Source organism: Leuciscus leuciscus, assembly GCF_965113295.1.
Source record: "Leuciscus leuciscus genome assembly, chromosome: 5".
NCBI classification, from domain to species: domain Eukaryota; kingdom Metazoa; phylum Chordata; class Actinopteri; order Cypriniformes; family Leuciscidae; genus Leuciscus; species Leuciscus leuciscus.
In genome coordinates, this window is record NC_138729.1 from 16,250,296 (window position 1) to 16,273,392 (window position 23,097).

The window sequence follows — 23,097 nt, forward strand, 5'->3', positions numbered from 1 at the left end:
TCACTGGCTCTGCATTCTCTTCTGATGGTAGAGGCAAACGGGAGAGACAGTCAGCAGCATAGTTTTGTGCTCCTGCACGATACACCATGTGATACGTGAAGCAAAGAAGTCTGGCTGACCACCGGGCAATACGCATTCCTGCGCGCCCAAGTCCTTTTGTGTGTAGCAGTGTGGTCAGAGCCTGGTGATCTGTACGCAGTGTAAATCTTGTCTCCCATAAGAAAGTCCTCCACTTTTCCGCTGCCCACACACAGGCTAACGCCTCCTTTTCTACAATGGAATATTTCCGTTCCGCAGGGGTAAGTGAACATGAGGCAAAAGCAACTGTGCGCTCCGTGTTATCAGAGTGCATTTGTGTCAGTATGGCACCCAGACCATAATCAGAAAGCGTCTGTCAACACACTTGTAGGGAGGCTGGGGTCAAAGATGGATAGCGCTGAACTGGTTACAATGCGAGTCTTGACCGTGTCAAAGCTTGACTGTGCTGCTGCCGTCCACTGGAATGTGTCGTCACGCAGGCAGTCTCGCATGGGCTCCGCCAGAGATGCGTAGTTTTGCACAAATTTTGCATACCATGCTGTGAGCCCCAGGAATGAGCACAGTGTGGTGGCGTCGCTAGGTGCTGGAGCAGCTGTAATAGCCTTGAGGTGATCTTTGTCTGGCAGCAAACCCTGGGCTGAGATGGTGTGTCCAAGGAACCGTAGGCTGGTCTGGTTGAAGTGGCATTTTTCATTGTTGAGCTGGAGGCCAGCTTACTTTAGCACAGGAAGCACCATCTGCAGGTTACGATCAAGCTCCTCCTTTCCCGTGCCATAGACTATGACGTCATCCAGATAGTTCTGGACCCCCTTGAGATCTTTCAGCACCAGAGACATCATTTTGGTGAACGCACTTGGGGCTGAACACAGTCCATATGGAACCCGACGAAACCTGAAGAGCCCTTCGTGAGTTATAAATGCAGTCATATCTCTGCTTTCCTCTGCCAGTAACACCTGATGATAAGCATTTGCCAAATCAATGGTGGAGAACACAGTGGCTCCACACATTTCAGAGAAGAGATCATCCATATGGGGAAGTGGGTGACTGTCCATCACTACAGCCTTGTTTGGTTCACGTAAGTTCACGCACATTCTCACTGAACCATTCTTTTGTCGTGTGACAACGATGGGTGATACCCATGGAGATGCGTCAATCCCCTCTGTCACATCCATTTCTAACAGTCTCTCCAATTCAGCAGAGACAGCTTGTTTAACAGAGAGTGGGAGTCTCCGCAGCTTTTGTTGAACAGGCTGGACGTCTTCCCTGACTTTTACACGGTGAATGAAACCTTTAGCAAGACCTAGCTTCTCCCCAGTCACTGATCCGGCTTTGATCTCTCTGATCTCTGTCACTGGGTCCGCAGGTGAGAGCACGATGTTGTTATCAATAGAAAGTCTCAGTGCCCTGAATAAGTCCATTCCCAGCAGAGCTGTGCCTGTCTTCACAACGTACAATGTAGCTGGTACTGTAATGGTCGCATACTGCACTGTAGCTGGCAGGCAACCCAGCACTGGAACATCAGATTTGGTGTAAGTCACTAACCTTTTTTCTGGCTCAGCAAGCGGCACACCACTGAAGTGCGCTCTGTAGAGGTGCTCAGGTATGATTGACACAGCCGATCCCGTATCCACCACTAGCTCCACAGTACGGGAAGTTGCCTTTGCATTTATGGCTACTGTGCATGTAATTTTGTCATCTAGCTGTCCATTTTCTATCATTCGCACCGTATTCATTTCCAGAATAACTACTTCTCCTACCTTGGGCGTGGTTTGCTTGGACTTACATACACGGGCAAAGTGTCCGACCTTATTGCAGTTTCGGCAAGTCACTTTCCTTGCAGGGCAGTCCTGAGCATTTGCCAGGTGAACTGCTGATCCACATCTAAAACAGCTTTGATCCTGTTTCAGTACTGCTGCAGGCTCTGCGGAGTACAGACCCTTTCCAAAAAATAATTCCATTCAAAACGTTAAACTTCCATAGATTATAGATTCAGGGCCCACAACTTAAATGATTTCAAGTATTTAGTTGTTTATTTGCACATAATTTGGGCTTCCAGCTCATAAAACCCACGAAAACAGGATTTCAAAAAATTTGAATATTACATGAAATCACACAGTAATTACACAGTAATGGCGCTTTTCCACTACACAGTACCAGCTCGCCTCAGCTCGCCTCGACTCGGCTCTGTTTGGTTTTCCACTGTGTAAAAGTTGTACCTGTACCTGCTTCCAGGTACTTTTTTTCGTACCACCTCCGGCGAGGTTCTGAGCGAGCTGAGGCGATACTAAAATGTGACGTGAAAACACGGCAGACTGCTATGACGACCAGGTACTATTGTGGAGGTACTATCTGCAATGGAAAACGGAGCGAAAAGCGAGCCGAGCCGAGACGAGTCGAGTTGAGCTGGTACTGGTAATGGAAAAGCGCCATTATACCATGGTCATTGAACCAGGTTTTGGTTCTTTTGGCAGTGTGGGCAGGTGCAAATCCTGCTGGAAAATGAAGGAAGCATGAAGTGCTCTGAAAATGTCCTGGTAGACGGCTGCGTTGACTCTGGATTTAATAAAGCACAGTGGACCAAAGTCCTCTTTTCTGATGAGAGCAAATTTTGCATCTCATTTGGAAACCAAGGTCCCGGGGTCTGGAGGAGGAATGGAGAGGCACACAATCCAAGATGCTTGAAGTCCAGTGTGAAGTTTCCACAGTCTGTGTTGGTTTGGGGAGCCAAGTCATCGGCTGGTCCACTGTGCTGTCCACTCAACGCAGCCGTCTAACAGGACATTTTCAGAACACTTCATGCTTCCTTCAGCAGACAAGCTTTATGGAGATGCTGACTTCATTTTCCAGCAGGATTTGCACCTGCCCACACTGCCAAAAGAACCAAAACCTGGTTTAATGACCATGGTATTACTGTGTGATTTCATGTAATATTCAATTTTTTTTAAATCCTGTTTTCGTGGGTTTTATGAGCTGGAAGCCCAAATTATGTACAAATTAAAAAACGAAATACTTGAAATCGTTTAAGTTGTGGGCCCTGAATCTATAATCTATGGAAGTTTAACGTTTTGAATGGAATTATGGAAATAAATAAACTTTTCCATGATATTCTAATTTTTTGGAAAGGGTCTGTAACTGTTCTTTGCTCTGGTTCTGAATGGGCATTTCGGTCTCGCCTTCACCACGTGCACTGGAGCGTGCGGCTCCGAAGCTAGAGTCTGGGCATGTCCGATGGCTGCTTCCACTTGACACGCCAACTTTACTGCTGTGTCCAGAGTGAGATCTGCCTCAGTTTGTATTAACAGTCTTTCACGTATTTTTACACAGCTAGCATGCTCTATAAGTTGGTCCCGAATCATTTCATCTGTGTTCCCAGCAAACCCGCACGTTGTAGCTAACTCACATAGCGCGCCCACATACTCAGCTACAGTCTCATGCGGTCTCTGTACTCTTTGTCTAAACTTGTGTCGTTCCACCACGACATTTATTGCTGGACTGAAATGTGCACGCAGTGCATCCACTGCTGAATCATAGGTTGTACCTACATTCATGAGTGTATAAAATACACGTTGGCCTTCGGTGCCCAGGCAGTGTAGGAGAATTGCACGTTTCCTCGTGTCGGGCCAGTTGTCCCCCTCCGCGTGAATAGCAAGCAGGTAATTCCCGAACATTTTCATCCACATATCCAACGGAATAGTAGGTTGTCCACTGCATGGCAGGAACAACGCAGGGAGAGGCACACCGGCAGTCGCCATCCTCGTCGCCAAATTTGTTGTTTTTGCAATAATTCACAGCAGAACAGACTAGCATCAACTTAACTTGTTTTCTTTATTTTTCTCTTATTCACTGTTCTTACCAACATCCAGTACAATGTATTGTGAACTACATCGCCCTCTACAGGTTAAGCCGTAACTCAATACACAACATTCTTGTTCTGTTCACTGGTTATTTTATAAATGGATTTTGTTTTCATAAAACTTGGCGGACAATAAATCACATTTAACTGATCTTAATTGTCAAATTGTTTTTATCTCATGCACTGATATAATGATGTAATTTGGGAGTAGGCATTGGTCCACTTATTTTGCCAAGGTCTACTCACTTTAAAATGTAAGGCCTCACCACTGTTGCATACATTGCAAATAAATATCTTCCTCAGTATTTTTGTCCTGTTTTCCAATACAAATTTCTAATCATCTTTACAGTTTTCTTGATTTTTTTTATAACGGTCTTAACATTCTCTAAACGTTAAGTGCAATTGTTTCAACTGTTTTCTGGAACATCAGAACTCTATTGCATGTCTGCAAAATGTATGGAAGTAAAATAATGTCAAATGTTTTTGAAATAAAAAGCCTGTTGAATTGCACTACTTGAAAAAAAAAGGCATTGCATTAACCATGCTTGCATTTTAATGCATTGTATTTTTAGGGCTTGCATTTTTATGGGCTGAAATTCAACATGGTTGAATATTTAAGCTGTGAATATTTCAATTAAAAACATTTCAAACACCTTTTCATTATTAAAAATTCAATAATCCAGATTCACCTTTCATATTTCACTTCCTCAAGGCTATTACAGCTGCTCCAGCACCTAGCGACGCCACCACACTGTGCTCATTCCTGGGGCTCACAGCATGGTATGCAAAATTTGTGCAAAACTACGCATCTCTGGCGGAGCCCATGCGAGACTGCCTGCGTGACGACACATTCCAGTGGACGGCAGCAGCACAGTCAAGCTTTGACACGGTCAAGACTCGCATTGTAACCAGTTCAGCGCTATCCATCTTTGACCCCAGCCTCCCTACAAGTGTGTCGACAGACGCTTTCTGATTATGGTCTGGGTGCCATACTGACACAAATGCACTCTGATAACACGGAGCGCACAGTTGCTTTTGCCTCATGTTCAAAAATACTGTTTAAAAATACAACCAATAATATTCAACAGGCAATTTTCGGTCCATTTTATTTCGCTTTTTCAAATTCGCTTCCACAAATTCAGTGGTTCAAATTCGACAGTAAATTCAACATTGACGTCCAGGAACTGCAGGAAAAGCAGTAGATTGCCGAACATACTCTCCATCTGCTGTTAGTCGACCTCACCATCAGATGGTGCAAAAGCGCTTGTTGTTGACGAAGACATTCATTCATAAAATGAAAATGATTATCTTTCAGTATATGCGGAAAAGATGATAAACACACAAAATCTGTATGTTTCATTCAATAACTTCATTGTTACTTTCCCTGTGTATTCTACATGTCATCAGCTTTCTCTACCATGAACAGGATTATAATCGGTTTCCCTCAATACCTCATACTCGAGGATCCCCCTTCCGTCGGGACAAAACGCTTAACGTAGCTTAATGGACTAATACAGTGATATGAAAGACCAATCTTGCACCTTATTGGGGATGTAGGCTGTAGGCTACTATATAGGCTACAGGCAAGCAGATGGACTCAGAATATAAACTTAACGCGCAAAGTTTCATGCTGAGCGTTTCGTGATATACTGGCATAACAATTTCTCTTCTCTTCTCTTCTCTTCTCTTCTCTTCTCTCTCTCTCTCTCTCTCTCTCTCTATATATATATATATATATATATATAGTATGCCTACGTGTATTGCATTAGCTTAAACTGTCATAGCATTTGCATATTGTTGTCCTATTGTTAGTTTAACTGTAAATCGCTTTGGATAAAAGCGTCTGCTAAATGACTAAATGTAAAATTGGCTTAATTGACATTCGCACATTTAGGGACCGTCTCTAAAGTTGCATACAACATTGGCATACACATTTCTAACTTCAATAGCAAACTTAAATTTATTTGAATAAATATCAAAAATCCAAAGGGTGCGCATTATGCCTGACACTACATGAACACTTTACAGTTGGTTTTATGACTGTAAGTCGTTCTCTTCAAATGCTATCGGAGTTAGAAACGTGTATACCAAAGTCGTATACACTAGTAGAGACGGTCCCTAAATGTGCGATTGTCCAACATCAAGCCATCTTTATGCCAGTCTATCACTGGGAAACGCTCAACAATATAAAGTTAAGGCAACTAAACAACCAAGAGAAAATAATATATGTCAACCTCAAAAATGTAACATTGGATCTGTATATCCGCATCGGGGAATAACATTATAATCTCGTTCACGGTAGAGAAAGATGCATGTAGGTTACACAGGAAAAGTAACCGTGAAGGCACTGAATTTAACATAAAACAGCCATCATAATAATCACAAATACACTTACATTGCTGTAAATGAGTTTTATGAATGAATGACTTGTTCTAACTGTTGCTGGTCTTCGTCAACAACACGCGCTTTTGCACCCCCTGCTGGTGAGGATGACTAACAGCAGATGGAGAGTATGCTCGGCAATCTACTGCTTTTCCTGCAGTTCCTGGACGTCAATGTTGAATTTACTGTCGAATTTGAACCACTGAATTTGTGGACGCGAATTTGCAAAGCGAAATAAAATGGACCGAAAATTGCCTGTTGAATATTATAGGTTGTATTTTTAAACAGTTTGAATATTTTGGAAGTGAAATCTGAAAGGTGAATATGGATTATTGAATTTTTAATAATGAAAAGGTGTTTGAAATGTTTTTTATTGAAATATTCACAGCTTAAATATTCAACCTTGTTGAATTTCAGCCCATAAAAATGCAAGCCCTAAAAATACAATGCATTAAAATGCAAACATGGTTAATGCAATGCCTATTTTTTTTCAAGTAGTGCAATTCAACAGGCTTTTTATTTCAAAAACATTTGACATTATTTTACTTCCATTAAAATGTAGTAACTCACCCAAAACATTTCATTCATGCTTCAAAAAAAACCTAACATGCGTTACTAAATAACAATCTCTGGCACTAAAAAAAAAAAAGAAAAAAAAAAAAAAAAAAAAAAATATATATATATATATATATATATATATATATATATATATATATATATATATATATATATATACAAAAGAAAAAAGAATGGGAGAGAAGTGAGAGACCTCTCACTACAAGTCACAGGTCTTTATACTAACACCTATGGTGAGTTAATTAGGGATTGAATGCACCTGTTGCCCAACTAACATTTGCACTGTGTAGCAGAGCCAGCGGGGGGTAAACAGGCAGGCGTACCTCCCCCACAAAATGTATTCCTCTAAGAAAAAAAAAAAAAAAAAAATGCATTTTCCACCATTGATCCCACTCCACTTGGTTCCTGGTTCCTGCTTCCTGGGCCCTAGGAAACAGGATAGAAAGAGAAGAGAAAAGGGAAAAAGAGGGAGATAACAAAATATACATCCTCATGCTCGGGATAGTATGACATTTTCACTGCCCCGGATGTGGACAGCAATGACATTTTCACTGCCCCGGATGTGTTTAATGTCAAGGGAAAATGGTTGTTAGAAGAGACTCCACCGCATTATCCTCTGATTACGAGCCTTCATTCGGTGTAAAAACACCAAAGGACTATAGTCGGTATAAACCACAATTGAACTTGCAGATGATCCCAGATAGACTTCGAAGTGTTGGATAGCCAAAACAAGAGCAAGCGCCTCCTTTTCCACAACAGAGTAAACTCGCTGATGGACATTGAATTTTTTTGAAAAATAACAGACTGGATGTTCTACTCCATCCTGACTTTTCTGTAGGAGAACAGCTCCAGTGTCACTGGCATCAACAGCTAAACAAAAAGGTTGAGAAAAATCTGGTGCAACAAGCACAGGAGCACTAGCCAACAGTGCTGTGACTCCATGAAATGCCTGTTGAGAAACAGTGGTCCAGTTAAAAGATACTTTTGTACTTATAAGATCGGTCAAGGGTGCTACAATAGATGCTAAGTTTGGGCAAAACCCACGACAATACCCAGCCATTCCCAGAAACCTACGCAATACTTTGCGATTGTAGGCACTGGAAAAGCACAGATGGACTCAAACTTAGCTTCAGTGGGGCGGACATGTCCATTTCCTACTATTTTACCTAAATAGGTGACGGTAGCTTTCCCAAATTTGCATTTTGCCAAATTTAAAGTTAAAGAGGCCTCAGTCAAACGAACAAATAACTCCCTTATTTGGACTAGGTGATCTGACCAAGATGAACTATACAAAACTACATCGTCCAAATAAGCCTCACAGTCAGATAATCCAGACAACACCTTGTTTATAAGCCGCATTTCAAACCCCAAACGGCATAACACGGTATTGGAGAAGTCGTCAGGTGTCACGAATGCAGACAGTTCCCTCTCTCTAGCAGTCAGTGGAACCTGCCAGTACCCTTTTAAAAGGTAAAATTTGCTCACAAACTTTGCAGACCCCACTCTATCCACACAATCATCTATGTGGGGTAAAGGATAGCAGTCGGGCTTAGTGATGGAATTAAGTTTGCGATTGTCTCTACAAAATCTGTAGGATCCATCGGGCTTATTTACAAGGAGACAAGGTGAACTCCAAGCACTAAAGCTGGGCTCAGCCAAGTTGTGAACTAATAAGTAAGTCACCTCAACAAGTCCCGTTTCATAAGGTTTACCCTATTCGCATGCTTCTTAATTGGTAAAGCAGAACCCACATAAATGTCATGTTCAATCACTGTAGTGCAACTAGGCACATCAGAAAACAAGTGAGGAAAAGACTCCACTAACTGAAGAATGTCATTTTTCTCAGACTGAGATAGATGGGGTAAATGATGGGCCAATTTTGGATACATCTCAGAGCTATTCAATCGTCCTTCAATAACCCCTCGAGAAGGAAAGTGAACGCAATCATCCCCCATGCAATTCAAGGAGGAACTCTCTGAAAAGGAAGTCCCCTCCCCACTCAAATGTGAAGAATCATCTAACACAGTGATTACTAACCCCACAGAAGATGCAGGAGGAAAATAAGGCTTTAAAAGATTTATATGGCAAACCTGTACTCCCGTTCTGGGGTTTTCAAAAGATAATTCTGGACCTGCAAAACGGGCTTGAAAAGGATTACTTACCAGTGGCAACAAAGCTAATACTTGGTTTCCAACCTGAAGTTTCCGAGCCACTGCTCGTTTGTTAAACAACCTCTCCATCTTACACTGTGACTTCCCCAGTTTTCTCTGAGCAATTGCTCGAGCCTCATACAGCCGATATCGAAAATTACTCACAAAATCCAAAACATTTTGGGAGGGTTCAGAAGGAATCCAGTTGTCAGCTAGAACCGCAGTAGGACCACGAACTTCATGACCAAATACCAAATAATTTGGACTAAATCCAATGCTCTCCTGAGTAACCTCTCTAACTCCCATAAGCAACCAAGGCAGCCCCTCCTCCCAATCGGACCCAAGCTCTACACAGTATGACCGTAGCAATGACTTCAGGGTCTGATGAAATCTTTCGAGGGCCCCTTGACTCTGAGGGTGATATGCACTGGAAATGTTATGACTGATTTTCAATTGTCGCAAAGCCTTAGCAAACTGACGGCTCATAAAATTAGAGCCCTGGTCAGACTGGATAACTCTAGGAATGCCAAATATTGACATAAAGGAGGTTAAAGCTTTGGGAATAGATTTTGTAGTAATGGGCCTGACAGGGTACGCAGCTGGTAGATAGACACATAACTGTGACTAGATACAAATGACCAGTCTTTGATCTAGGTAAAGGACCTACGCAATCAACTAGCAAATACTCAAATGGTTTTGATATAGCTGGAATAGGTTGGAGAGGAGCCACAGGGATTTTCTGGTTTGGCTTACCAGTGAGTTGGAACACATAACAAGTTCTAATAAACTTTGCCACGTCTCTTTTTAAACCAGGTCAAAAGAACTTGCGTTGCAATCAATCGTATGTTTTCCTCACTCCCAAATGTCCAGCCACACTCTATCATGAGCTAACCCGACCACAGACGGTCTGAATTTAAGAGGAACTACGACTTGAACATAAACCTTAATAATGGGTTCAGATTCACTGAACCACCGTCTAAGCAACATCTCATCTTTTAGGAAGTAGCAAGAGGGTAGCTGAGTCTCAATATCTCCCTCAATACAAACCATTGAGAAGAAAGGTTTAAGAGTTACAACTCCTTTCTCCCGATAGACAGACTCCTCAGAAAAGAAATCAGATGAATCTGAAATGATGTTATCTGCCAAGGTCATACCAAGTGGTTCCCCTTCAACTGTCTCACCATCAACCTGATTTGACACTGTGTTCGATGTACTCACTGGAGGCGTCCACCGATTCCGAAATAACTTTCTACTCTGTTCGCTTGAACCTCTATCAGGACAAGAAACTCTGTGAGTCAGAACAAATTCATCAGCCAACACAGCTGCATTAGCTAATGTAAGAGCCTTCTGCTCATTCAAATAAATAGACACAGACCCTGGTACACAGTTTTTAAATTCTTCCACAAGAATTAACTCCCTTAACTGGTTCAAGGTTTCTACTTTCTGAGACTGACACAACCTTGTAAACGTAATCTCTTTTTCCCGAGCGAATTCAACATATCTTTGTCTTTCAGGTTTTTTATAACTACAAAATCGTTGGCGATAAGCCTCTGGTACTAACTCATACGCTCTCAAAATGGCTATTTTGACTTGTTTAAAATCTACACTCTCTTCTTCAGAAAGAGAAGAAAATACCTCCTGAGCCTTCCCCATCAGAACACACTGCAGAAGTAGAGTCCAGACTTCTTCTGGCCATTTTAGAGAAGAAGCAACTCTTTCAAAATGGGCAAAAATACTTGTCCACATCATGTTCACAAAATGGGGGAACCATCTTAATGTTTCAACCAACATCAAAAGAAGAATGCACAACCTGAACAGATTTTGAAGCTTCAGCTTTTTTTACTTCCAGTTCAAGTTCTAGCTTCCTCATCTCATACTGCCTATGTTCACGTTCACTCTCACGTGCATACTCTAACTTCCTCAACTCAAATTGTGTACGTTCACGCTCCTGTTCAAGCTCAAATTTTTTTAACTGAAAACGTTTTTCCCATTCCCTATCTTCTAATGCTTGAGTACCTTCACACGATAGTCTCTCTGTTTCAAACTGTGTTTCTCTATGGACATTAAATCTCTCTCAACAAGTGGATACACTACCTTACCAAGACTAGCTTCATCTTCTACAACCAGAATTCCCTTGGCTATCAACTGGCTTTTAACAGCCCTTAACAAATCCTCCTTGTGCTTCTTATCATTGCTAGTCAAAATGATAGGATGACTCTCTGCGATTTCTAAAAGTTGTTCTTTGGTGCACCTATCTAGAAACTTCTCAGAAAGTTCTACATTCAATCCCTGAATGTAAGTCATTTTGGACTAGCAAAAAGTTAATAAATTTACCAATATAAATCCAAATAATTCTAATAAACATACCATTTCGTACAGCCTAGCTCAATCACACTAGAAACTCATAAAGATCAAGTGAATTAATAAGCCCAAGACAAAAATCCTGATTTTATTATTCAAATTAATCACACAGACCTTAAAGTCAAATCAACAATTTCAGTATTATAACGAGGAGGATAAATCAATGCACAATTATAATAGGAATATAAAACCCTGTATAACCACTCAATGCAGTGCTAATTTACTCACAGTAAACAACAATCGGTCATACTCAATAGGCTACAACAGCTGTTTCAAACTTATTTGCTAATCATCTATCAGCTCTATTGTCCCCAACACAAGATCTTTGTGTAAACAAATCAAATTTGATATATTAACCGGTCTACACAAACATTCACTTCCTAAATAAATTGGCAAAACTTAGCACATAACCACACACGAAAACATGCGTGTGGTTACTAAATAACAATCTCTGGCACTAAAAATAAATATGGGAAAGAAAAGATTTAGGAGAAAAAAAGAATTCCTGTAATTCCTATTTCATTACAATGGCAGGACATTTTCCAATTTAGGAGACATTACATGTCATAAATGTTTATAGAATATACATGCGTGTGTGCTAGATTTTGATAATTGGATCATTTTGCATGTGATGGCTCACACGATGAAATAATGTTTAAAAGTTGTGAAGAGTTTGACAATTTCACTGAGAATCAACTCCTCAGTTTTGATAAACAAACCATGTGCTTTTAGAGATTGTGCAATGCAGAGTACTTACTCTTTTGCACATGTGCCAAAAACACATGCAATTGCTTAAAGATCCTATGACATGCTGCTTTTTGTAATGCTTTTATATAGGCCTTAGTGGTCCCCTAATACTGTATCTGAAGTCTCTTTCCCGAATTTCAGCTTTGGTGCAGAATTACAGCCACTACGAGCCAGTCCCACAAGCTTTCCTTAGGAAGTGCCATTTCTGTGTCTGTAGCTTTAAATGCTAATGAGGAAGAGAGAGTGGGGCAAGGTGGAGAAGTGGGGGTGTGGCCTTGACCCGCTTGCGGCCACGGTACCATGGGCTAATGTTTACAGTGGATGTATCGCAATGGCTCGTAGACACGCAGTCGTTCAAGTTTTCCAGCTTGACCCAGAATCTGATCCGGATGGAGAAGCACCTGAAGAAGTTACAACTCAGCAGCTACAGCAGGACGTCTCCGAATGGTTAGTTTAAAATATTGTGTCTGGATATGGTTCTTTAGTTGGTTTGTTTATGTATGCTGTTACAGTTATTATCATGTAGCTAACGCTAGCCTACGTTGTTGGCTTTTCATGTTGCTCTGATTTGCTATCGTTCTAAAGCTGTATTAGCATCTATATCAGTAATCTTTGTAGTTTAGAGAAACTCTACTCTGGCTCGTTTTTTTCCAGAGAAAATAAAATTAACCCACTGGTTCTTCAGAGGCTCGGATGAAGGAGCTAAAAAAAGCTCCTAGCGAAGAGTGACTGAGGCTGCATTTACACTTGCCATTAACATGCGATCACCGTGATCCGATCAAGCAGATCTGATCATAAGCTAATCAGGACATGGTGTGTTTACACCTGTCCACATCAAGTAGCTTCTGTATCTGGATAACATATCGGATCTCGCATTCCAAATAAAAAGGATGGCTCCGGTGCAAATTCCACTAGATATTGGAGTTAGACGCCCTCGATGTCTGGAATCCATGAGGTCTCGTACAAGAAAGACCACCTCACCTTCCACCAGGATCGCCTAGCGGGTTTGAGCAGTGAAACATGAAAAGTATTTTGCCTTCTCACTGCTCATTGGAGGAAGACATGAGGTTGAAATCCCAGAGTGCATTGGAAAGGTGTAAGGCCAGTGGCAGGTTTGCGGAGTGAGTTTTGAGCGTATTCAGCCCAGACTACATGCTGGCTCCAGTCAGTTTGATTCTGATGGCAGTACATCCTTAGAAAACATGTGATTTCCTGATTCAAGCTTTCGGTTTGGCCATTGGATTCTGGATGGTACCCTGAAGTGAGGCTTATGGTAACATTGAGTTGTTGGAAGAACGCTTTCCAGACCGAGAAGTGAATTGGGCACCTGGTCAAAGACGATGTCCTCAGGCAGGCCGTAGAAATGAAATACTGTTCAGGAGGAGCAGTCTCTAAGGCTTTGGGTAGCATGGTTAATGGGATAAGTTGACTTGCTTTAGAAAAGGTATCAACCACAGTTAAGATGGTGGTATTGAAAGTGAAAAAAAAAGGTGAAAGTGACATGTGAAGGCCAAGTATGGTAACCTATACGTGGAATTAGTCCTCTGCATTTAACCACACACATTAGGAGCAGAGTAGTGAGTAGTGAACACACACACACTGCAAACCATGACACACCCGGAGCAGTTGGCTGCCATTATACTGTGGGGCCCGTGGAGCATCACTCAAGGGCATCTCAGTCATTTCCTGCCGGTACTAAAACTGAACCAGCAACCTTTGGGTTACTAGTTGGACTTGCTAACCAGTAGGCCACGACTGCCCTGTGATATTGGGAGGTCAGTGATAAAGTCAGTGGCAATGTGAGACCATGGTCATCAGGTCAGGGTATGGGTAATGGTTGAAGGAGTCCGGCAGGTAGTTGTCTGGAGAGCTTGGTTACAGCGCAGGTGTGACAATTATTTATTTATCTGTCTTGGCATACAGTTAGTATGTTCAGTGAGGGAATTTAAGTAAATTAGAATGTCCTCAATGTAAACAATTACCCATCAATTCAACATGTCTCTGAATACGTCACTGATGAAGGATTGGAAGACTGACGGACTGTTGTTCCCATCCGAACGGATTGAACAAATATTCATAGTGCCCACTTCTGGTGGAGAACACCGTCTTCCATTTTTCCCCCTGCAAAACAAAGGCGAAACATACACTACAGATGTTCACATGTTGATTGTTTTTATCATTTTTTTGGGACCAGCTGGAAAGCTTGATGAAATTCTCTGCATTATTTTTCTGTTCTCTCTTGCTTTGTGTGCTTGTTACATGTATCTCTGTAGGTTATTTTATTCCTAGTAGCAACAAAGTGTATACATTTGGTGGTTTTGTGGAATAGGAATATTTCTGGAACCTTTTTTTTTTCTAACTCAGCAGTTGGAGCAGTAAATAAAATATTAATCTAAGTCATAATGGTCCCTCAAGTCTCTAGTTTAGATTTGTCTTTAAATAAGTAAATTAGTTATTATTTATGTAATAGCTGATCCTTTTGTCATTCCCTTATCTGTTAAAAGAGTTAATGATATATCCGCACCTACCTGCTATTCAAGAGATTTTAACACCATTACCTGCCCAGTTTCCTGTATGCTATTTTAAGGCAGAGGTTTCAAAGTCTTTAGTAAATTTGAACTTAAGCATCTTATAATTTGCTGGCACATGTTTATTTAAGTCACCAAGTGCTGAATTAAGTAAATGTATTGCTCTGTGTGCATTATGTATTGAAAAGAGATTGTTTTGTTAATTTAATTATTTGTGTTTTGTTCATTATTACTGTAATTGTTCATTAATATTGAAAAGGCACTTTCCATCCACAGTGCTCCAGATGTTCAAGGGCTGCCATATGAAGTCCAGAGGGCCAAGGAAATCAATCAGATGTTCGGGCCCAAAGGAAGCTCAGATGCATATGATGTCATCTTTGACCTTCACAACACAACCTCAAACATGGGCTCCACGCTCATTCTGGAAAGCTCAACAGACCTCTTCAACCTTCAGATGGTGCATTATATCAAAGTAAGAAAGTAGTTACAATTATACTGTACAATGTTATTAAAACAATTTAGCATTCTATTTTCATAGTAAAAAAAAAAAAAAAGAAAATAAGAGTTTTATTCAGCAAGGACAAAAGTGGCAGTAAAGACGTTTATAATGTTACAAAAGATTTTTATTTTAAATGCTGTCCTTTTGAACTTTCAATTCATCAAAGAATCGTGAAAATTCAGCTTTTTGCCATCACAGGGATAAATTACATTTTAAAATATATTAAAATGTAAAATAGTTATTTTAAATTGTATTATTTTGCAATATTTCTGTTTTTACTGTATGTTTGATCAGATAAATGCAGCCTTGGTGAGAATAAGTGATTACTTTAAAAAAAATCAATCTTACCAACCCAAAACATTTGTTGCATGTATCCTATACTGAGCATTAAATAATTTACCAAAACATACCAATACCAAGATTTTGCTTAATGTCATAAAATAAGAAATTAAGCAAATCATCTTTACACAGACAAGAACTCTTTACTCTTTACAGACATCTTTACTCTTCCCCCCTTACAGAAAACAATGGCCCCCCACACCTGTTCAGTACTGTTAAATGAACACCCACAGCTGAAGTATTCAACCACACGCTCTGTGGCCAAACACCCAATTGGTGAGTACAAAGTCCTGGGATATTCAGCAGCCCAAAATGGACTGTTACCAATATAATTTTATCAACATCAACAAATAGTCATCTTTACACTGCAAAGATGGAAACTACATCTTATGGCGCTTTTCCATTACCAGTACCAGCTCAACTCGACTTGACTCGACTCGCCTCTGCTCGGCTCGCTTTTCGCTCTGTTTTCCATTGCAGATAGTACCTCCACAATAGTACCTGGTCGTCATAGGGACGCCGCAGGAAACTGCCGTGACTTAATCTTCTACGCGAGACACACCCGCTACCCACACACACAGGACAATGGAGGAAATCGAGTGTATGCTGTTTTTGTTTTTGTTTTTGCAGTTTTTTATTCAGGATACTCCGTCTGGCGCGTGCAATGATGACGCAGTGAATAGTGACGATTCTCTCTGACAAATCAGCAGTCTGCCGTGTTTTCACGTCACATTTTAGTATCGCCTCAGCTCGCTCAGAACCTCGCCGGAGGTGGTATGAAAAAAAGTACCTGGAAGCAGGTACAGGTACAACTTTTACACAGTGGAAAACCAAACAAAGCCGAGTCGAGGCGAGGCGAGCTGGTACTGTGTAGTGGAAAAGCGCCATTACATGGAATCTTTATTTGCAAAGATATCATTATGTTATGACTTGTTGAGGCACATGACTATTAACTCATTATTAAGTAAGTAATATGTCATTTTGGTTTTGACATCCACGCTAAGCCATGGATTTCAATATCAAGCAGTTTACAACAAGGATTCCTATGTACATGGGGATGTCAAAATCCATAAACCTAATGCCATTTTACTTAATAATGAGTTAATAGTCATAAAGTCATAACATTATGATATCTTTGCAAATCATTAGCTAATGATTAATTAAAGCAGACAACTAAAAGTTAAAATGCATGGCTTTGACCCATTATGGTTAACACATTAATTTACACTTAGTTAATACTATATGTTGTTAAGGAATAATATATGATTAAATGTTTAATTAATAGCAATTCATATATTACTTTATCTTTATCAGATAGACTCTTTATTTGTGTCTGATGCGGTAATCATTAGTGAATGGTTTTGTTCTTCATGAATCATACATAAACTCATAATTATCTGTGCATTAGTTAAGCATGAATTAATGCTTATTAGTGCACCCTTCTTGTAAAGTGTTACCGTAACAGTTGCACCTCATTTAACATGGTTTTACACTGCTGTCTGTTATCCTATCAGAATAGACCTGTGACCCTTTGTTGGGTTATGACCCATCAGTTGAGAACCACTGACTTATATAGTTGTGTTTCTATTGCAGGTCTTGAGGTAGGCCCTCAGCCACAGGGTGTTTTGAGAAGCAATGTATTTGAGTCCATGAGGACGATACTGAAGCATGCTCTGGACTTCATCGAGCTTTTCAATAGTGGTGAGATCAATGGAAGTTAAGCAGAGATCAGCATGCTATAAAGGGATTTCAAAGGCAACCAGGCTACAATAGGATTATTTCCTATATTTATTATACAATAGTATTATTCTCTAATATAAACCTATAGTAATCATGTGCAATCAGTGACAGTATGGAACCATAATGTTGTGTTTTTCAGATGTGTCACACAATTAGACGAGATATAGCACATTTGAATAATGTGTTTTTCATATCGTTTATAGATGCTTTATGTTTACGTAACTTTCTTTCCCCCATGGCCATCTGTTTCTCTGCCTGTGTGTGGCATTTCAAGACAAACGGTTATACTCTCAGGTCATTGAGTCAGCCAGCACTGATTTAAATATGAACTGACTGACCTCAGCATTTAAAGTCCCCCCAGTCAATCATTTTATCCCTTAAAGGTGCTCTAAGCGATCCCGGGAGTCGTAACTTCTTGTTGACATTCGAATTGTTGTCAAACAAAACGGAGGCTAGCTAGACCCTCCCTCCTCCTCATCCCGTCTCCTCCCTCCCCCCCTTCCGGCATAAAGGAAAGTCAAAATAGTCACTACAAACAAAGTTAAGTTTTACTGATACTTCATTCAATGTGTAATGTCGCCAAGTTAGATAAATGCTTTTATATATTGCAGTACAGAATGCAGAAAAAGAGAAACATTATCTTAATCGTTTCGCCACCTGAGGTTATAACTATAGCTCCCATAAAAGGACGCAATAATAGCAAGATAACGTTAGCTTCGCGTTTCCCAGTGAGCATAAACAACGGCGGCGTAAACAAATTTAGTCAAAGTTGTCAATAGCCTATAAATGAACATTCAAAATCATAACAAACCGTGGGTGAAAACAGTCATTCACACAAATTGTCGCCCTACTGTGAATTTGCTTGATCATTTACAATAGAGATTGATCGCTAGCTGAAACATATATGTTGTATTCACCAAAGTTAACGCTGACTGCATAGTTCTAGCTAATTACATCCTTGTGTTGGTTTTGCGAACATGAACGTCAGTTTAGAAATAAAAATGGATTTACCTGTCCAGCAAAAACAGAGCAACTATGTTGGATTGGAAGCCCTTCTGCCGGCGGAGTTCTCGCCACCTTTCGAAGGTTTTTCCGATGTAAATTCGGGACTTCACGCGTTCCTTATCCTTGTCCCTCTTCTTTGCAATTTGTTCATCGAAACGTCGTCTCTTTGGTCGTGTGTCGGCCATAATTCAAACTTCCCTCTTCATGTTTATCTCTCCTCCACACCCCCTTCATGTGTACGTGCATAAACCCCTCCAATGCTTCTTGTCGGTGATTGGCTGGAGCACTGTTTGTTGTGTTTCGTGGTGTGGGTGAGCCCAGTTTGTTTTTGTTGCCGTTTGTGGAGCCTGTGGTGTCTAGAGAGACCGCGTTTTTTTACAGTGTGTTCGGGGGACAGGCAGCTAGCAGATAGTGAGGAGATGTTTGCTGTATGTGACAAAAAATGTTTGGGCCTAAAAAACACGTCGCATCACTTAGACTAGAGCACCTTTAAAACTCACCTTTGATCACCAAAAGGACATATTTTAAAAAAAAGTATTCCTTGAAAAAAAAAATCGTCATGCCTAATGAAATGAAATTTCATAACTTACTCACACCAGCTCAGAGATTCACTCGTTAATGATCACACGTTGACATGATTGGTTACAAGGTAGTTTGTGGTGGCAGAAACACCAGCAATTTCAAATCACGTTAGACTGTCTTTGGTTCACTGCAGTTTTATGGAGAAAATAATAAATGGTGTTGACTTATGAATTTGCACATGGTTGGTCTCAAAGCATATTTAACACACCACTTATAAACAACATTAAAAGCTTGATTTTCAACACCAGGGGTCTTTAAGCTAGTTTGAAATACAGACTCCTTCTTTAAGCGTTTATCTTCCTCCTTTTTTTCCCTCAACTGTGGAAACATTTAAACAAGGTAATCACATGTACTTTCAGTGTACTGACATGAATACACTTTCTCTGTCTCGCATTAAGCAGGAACATGTTGGGCTAGGCAAGCACAGCTAGTTTCTCTTCTGGTTTCAGAGTTTTTTTTACTTAAATACTTGCTTGCTAGTTGGTTAGTTTCCATGTCAATAGTAGCTTGCTGCCTGGGTTATGTAACATGCTGTGTAAAGGCCACATCGTTGTGGATGAATGTCTCATTGTGAGCTCTCAAACGTGCTTTCCGTTTGCCAGTGTAGATCTGTGTTTGGCCCACTTAAACATAAGCAAAAGAGGAGATCTGCATTATGGAAACTATTAATTAGGGGACTCAGGGATTTGACTGACGCAGGGGCCATCTGTTATGAACACAAGCTAACAGCTAAATGATCCAACTGTTTGAAAAATACATTGTGTTTCTCATATTATACTTTAAGATATTTGGAAAAACTTCAGAATGCACATGGCATTTTCCCACATGGTCATGAGTTTTATCAGCCCATTTTTTTTAGTTTAGACCTGAAAATGACATTTTCAACTTAACCAAGATACTGTATAGTATAAGCCCTATAAATCTATCATATTAGATTGAATGTGACAGTTTTTAAATCTGTACCATACATTGTGCTTTAACCACATAATATGTTCCCCTTTTTTATGTAAAATAGCTTAAAGGGTAACTAAACCAACTTTTTTTAGTTAATGATCTGTAAGACTGGGGCTTTATTAGTGCTGTTCATTGATTCAAGTAGTTTTTTTGACATTTGTGTTTAAAGTGTTTTAATTTTACAAAATATGGTGTAAAAACGTCTGAGTGCTGCCCTCTTCAGGTTGAACAGTGGCTACTGCAGTTGAATTTTCCTATTGGAAGTTTTGGTACCCTCTGACATCAGAGGGTACCACTACCAACTAACCATGCCCTTGCCTGCAGAGAGATACGTCACAGATGCACGCCCCCTCTCCACTGGGCTCTGCCTACTTTTCCAGCATTTTTCAAATATTGCCAGTGGGTGGTGTCAGGCTCTGACCAGGGGTTTAGTTACCCTTTAATAATAATAATTTTGCATCTCTGCGCCACAATGAAAATTATTATTTTCTTAAAGTATCAAGTTTTAGTGTAAATTTCTTCTCTAATGAGAGTAATTTTTTTTCTTTCTTTCTCTTTACATTTTTTTTTATAAATGGCTATATTTATCATTTTGGAATCCCTATCTAATTATATTTGAAATATGTATAATTTATCCTTCAATATTGATTTTAAACATATGGTTTATCCTCACTGTAAGAACCAGTGCTTCACAGTCAAAACAGTAATGTTTAAAATAACTTTTCACAACATTGGTCATTCATGACTGCTCTTTTAAATTAAACTACTTGAAATATGTTTGTTTTTTTTCTTCTTCTGGATATTGAGAAAGTGAAGGGAAATAAAATGGCAACACATAGTCTATCATAATTCCAAAACTCTTTGTTCCAACTTGGAAAGTGCTATTTTTAGTGACCGCATATGTGTCTCCAAAACCTGACAGCCTTACAATGCTGAATGTTCATCGCATGAGTGTAAAATAATACATATTAATATTGACATTTCATGAAGACAGTAAGACAAGATGGAAAAATGTGCTACTCTGAATTTCTCAACAAGTGGACAGAGCAAAACTGGCAAATAGTCTGGCTTATTTACAGAACATTTTTGCTTTTATAACATTTTTAGACCAGCTGGATCCCACTCCCAGCTGAAGGAACCAAAGCTGAAAAAATACACATGACCTAAGCATAATACACGTTTCTAGCTTACATAAGATAGCTACATAAGCCACTGATTAGTAATTAATGGGATAGTTCACCAAAAGTTGTACATTTGGTTACACTTTATTTGAAGGTGTCCTTGTTACAGTATAACTATGCATTTAAGTACTGAGTAATAGTAATTAATTATAGCTGAATTGTTAGGTGAGCATATGGATTACACACTCCTATAGAAGACCTGTCAGTTAATACCTGCAGGCACCTGGTTTTCTTGCAACTGTCGCCTCTGGTTTGCTTAGTTGGGGACACATAATATTCAGCAATATTATTGATTTAACTGTACTGACACTATTGGATGAGAACTGAGCAGGACAATGACATCACTATTTTCCATAGAGCTTCTTTATAGCTGAATTCAACTCATTTTATATTAAAAACACAGTAACTAAACTGAACTGAATGAACACCGAACTGACCTCAGCTGATCACTGACACTTATTTTCTTTTTAAAGCTGCTTTACAGCAGAATTAAATTCTGTTTGCGTTATTTAATGATTATTTTTCAGTTTATCCCTGTAAAGCAGCTTTGGAGATAGATTTTAGCATACCAACAAACTCCTGGACCCAGGCAGCTCAAAACCAAGCCGAATGGAGGGCTGATCTATACAAAGGAAAGGCTCAAGACCATGCCAGCAACCTCCAGTGGCTAAAGGAATGTTAGCTATGCCAGCTAATATATGTTTATATAATCTATTGTGAATTGCATTGTCGCTCGCGACAGAAGTGCCAGGTGTGTGGCTGTAATGAAGCGTTCAACGCTGTAGAGTCCAAGAAACAAAATAGTCTTTAAATTTAAATTCGGAAACTTGGAAATACTCAGAAAATTACAGGAAAAAGCAAAAAAACACAACCACTTTAAACACGACTCATTACAAGGAACAGAGGAAACTAATGGTATAATGGTATAATCCAATCTAATCCAATCTAATTCAATCAGAAACCATAGAAACTAACTAGCAAACAGAAGTCAGGAAAAGCAGCACAGGGAACAGAATGAAAACGAAACCAAAACAGAAGTTGCATGTAGGCTGCATGTAACAAGGACACTGTAAAATAGTGTTACCGAAAATTCTCTCATCATTTACTCACCCTCATACCATGCCCGATGTATTTGACCTTCTTTCTTCAGATACAGTGGGGAGAACAAGTATTTGATACGCTCCAGAAAAATCCAGAAAATCACATTGTATGATTTTTTAAGTAATTCATTTGCATTTTATTGTATGACATAAGTATTTGATACATCAGAAAAGCAGAACTTAATATTTGGTACAGAAACTTTTGTTTGCAATTACAGAGTTCATACGTTTCCTGTAGTTCTTGACCAGGTTTGCACACACTGCAGCAGGGATTTTGCCCCACTCCTCCATACAGACCTTCTCCAGATCCTTCAGGTTTCGGGGCTGTCGCTGGGCAATACGGACTTTCAGCTCCCTCCAAAGATTTTCTATTGGGTTCAGGTCTGGAGACTGGCTAGGCCACTCCAGGACCTTGAGATGCTTCTTACGGAGCCACTCCTTAGTTGCCCTGGCTGTGTGTTTCGGGTCGTTGTCATGCTGAAAGACCCAGCCACGACCCATCTTCAATGCTCTTACTGAGGGAAGGAGGTTGTTGGCCAAGATCTCGTGATACATGGCCCCATCCATCCTCCCCTCAATACGGTGCAGTCGTCCTGTCCCCTTTGCAGAAAAGCATCCCCAAAGAATGATGTTTCCACCTCCATGCTTCACGGTTGGGATGGTGTTCTTGGGGTTGTACTCATCCTTCTTCTTCCTCCAAACACGGCGAGTGGAGTTTAGACCAAAAAGCTCTATTTTTGCCTCATCAGACCACATGACCTTCTCCCATTCCTCCTCTGGATCATCCAGATGGTCATTGGCAAACTTCAGACGGGCCTGGTCATGCGCTGGCTTGAGCAGGGGGACCTTGCGTGCGCTGCAGGATTTTAATCCATGACGGCGTAGTGTGTTACTTGTGGTTTTCTTTGAAACTGTGGTCCCAGCTCTCTTCAGGTCATTGACCAGGTCCTGCCGTGTAGTTCTGGGCTGATACCTTACCTTCCTCATGATCATTGATGCCCCACGAGGTGAGATCTTGCATGGTGCCCCAGACCGAGGGAGATTGACCATCATCTTGAACT

General features: G+C 40.2%; 1 protein-coding gene across 3 annotated transcripts in view; it reads left to right on the plus strand.

Moving 5' to 3' along the window:
• Positions 1–23,097, plus strand: part of aspa (aspartoacylase) — a 52,970-nt gene that overhangs the window by 24,112 nt on the left and 5,761 nt on the right. Inside the window, exons 2-6 of one of the 3 annotated variants that reach the window (XR_014206391.1) lie at positions 12,427–12,555; positions 14,913–15,108; positions 15,657–15,750; positions 17,068–19,807; positions 20,188–22,117. Coding sequence is in view for 2 of the 3 variants with exons in the window: in XM_082171492.1 (XP_082027618.1) it covers positions 12,427–12,555; positions 14,913–15,108; positions 15,657–15,750; positions 17,068–17,175 (527 nt within the window). In the remaining variant the exon portion in view is untranslated. Of the gene's footprint in view, positions 1–12,426; positions 12,556–14,912; positions 15,109–15,656; positions 15,751–17,067; positions 19,808–20,187; positions 22,118–23,097 lie in introns of those variants that run through there. The other 2 variants (XM_082171492.1, XM_082171493.1) reach the window with 2 other exon arrangements.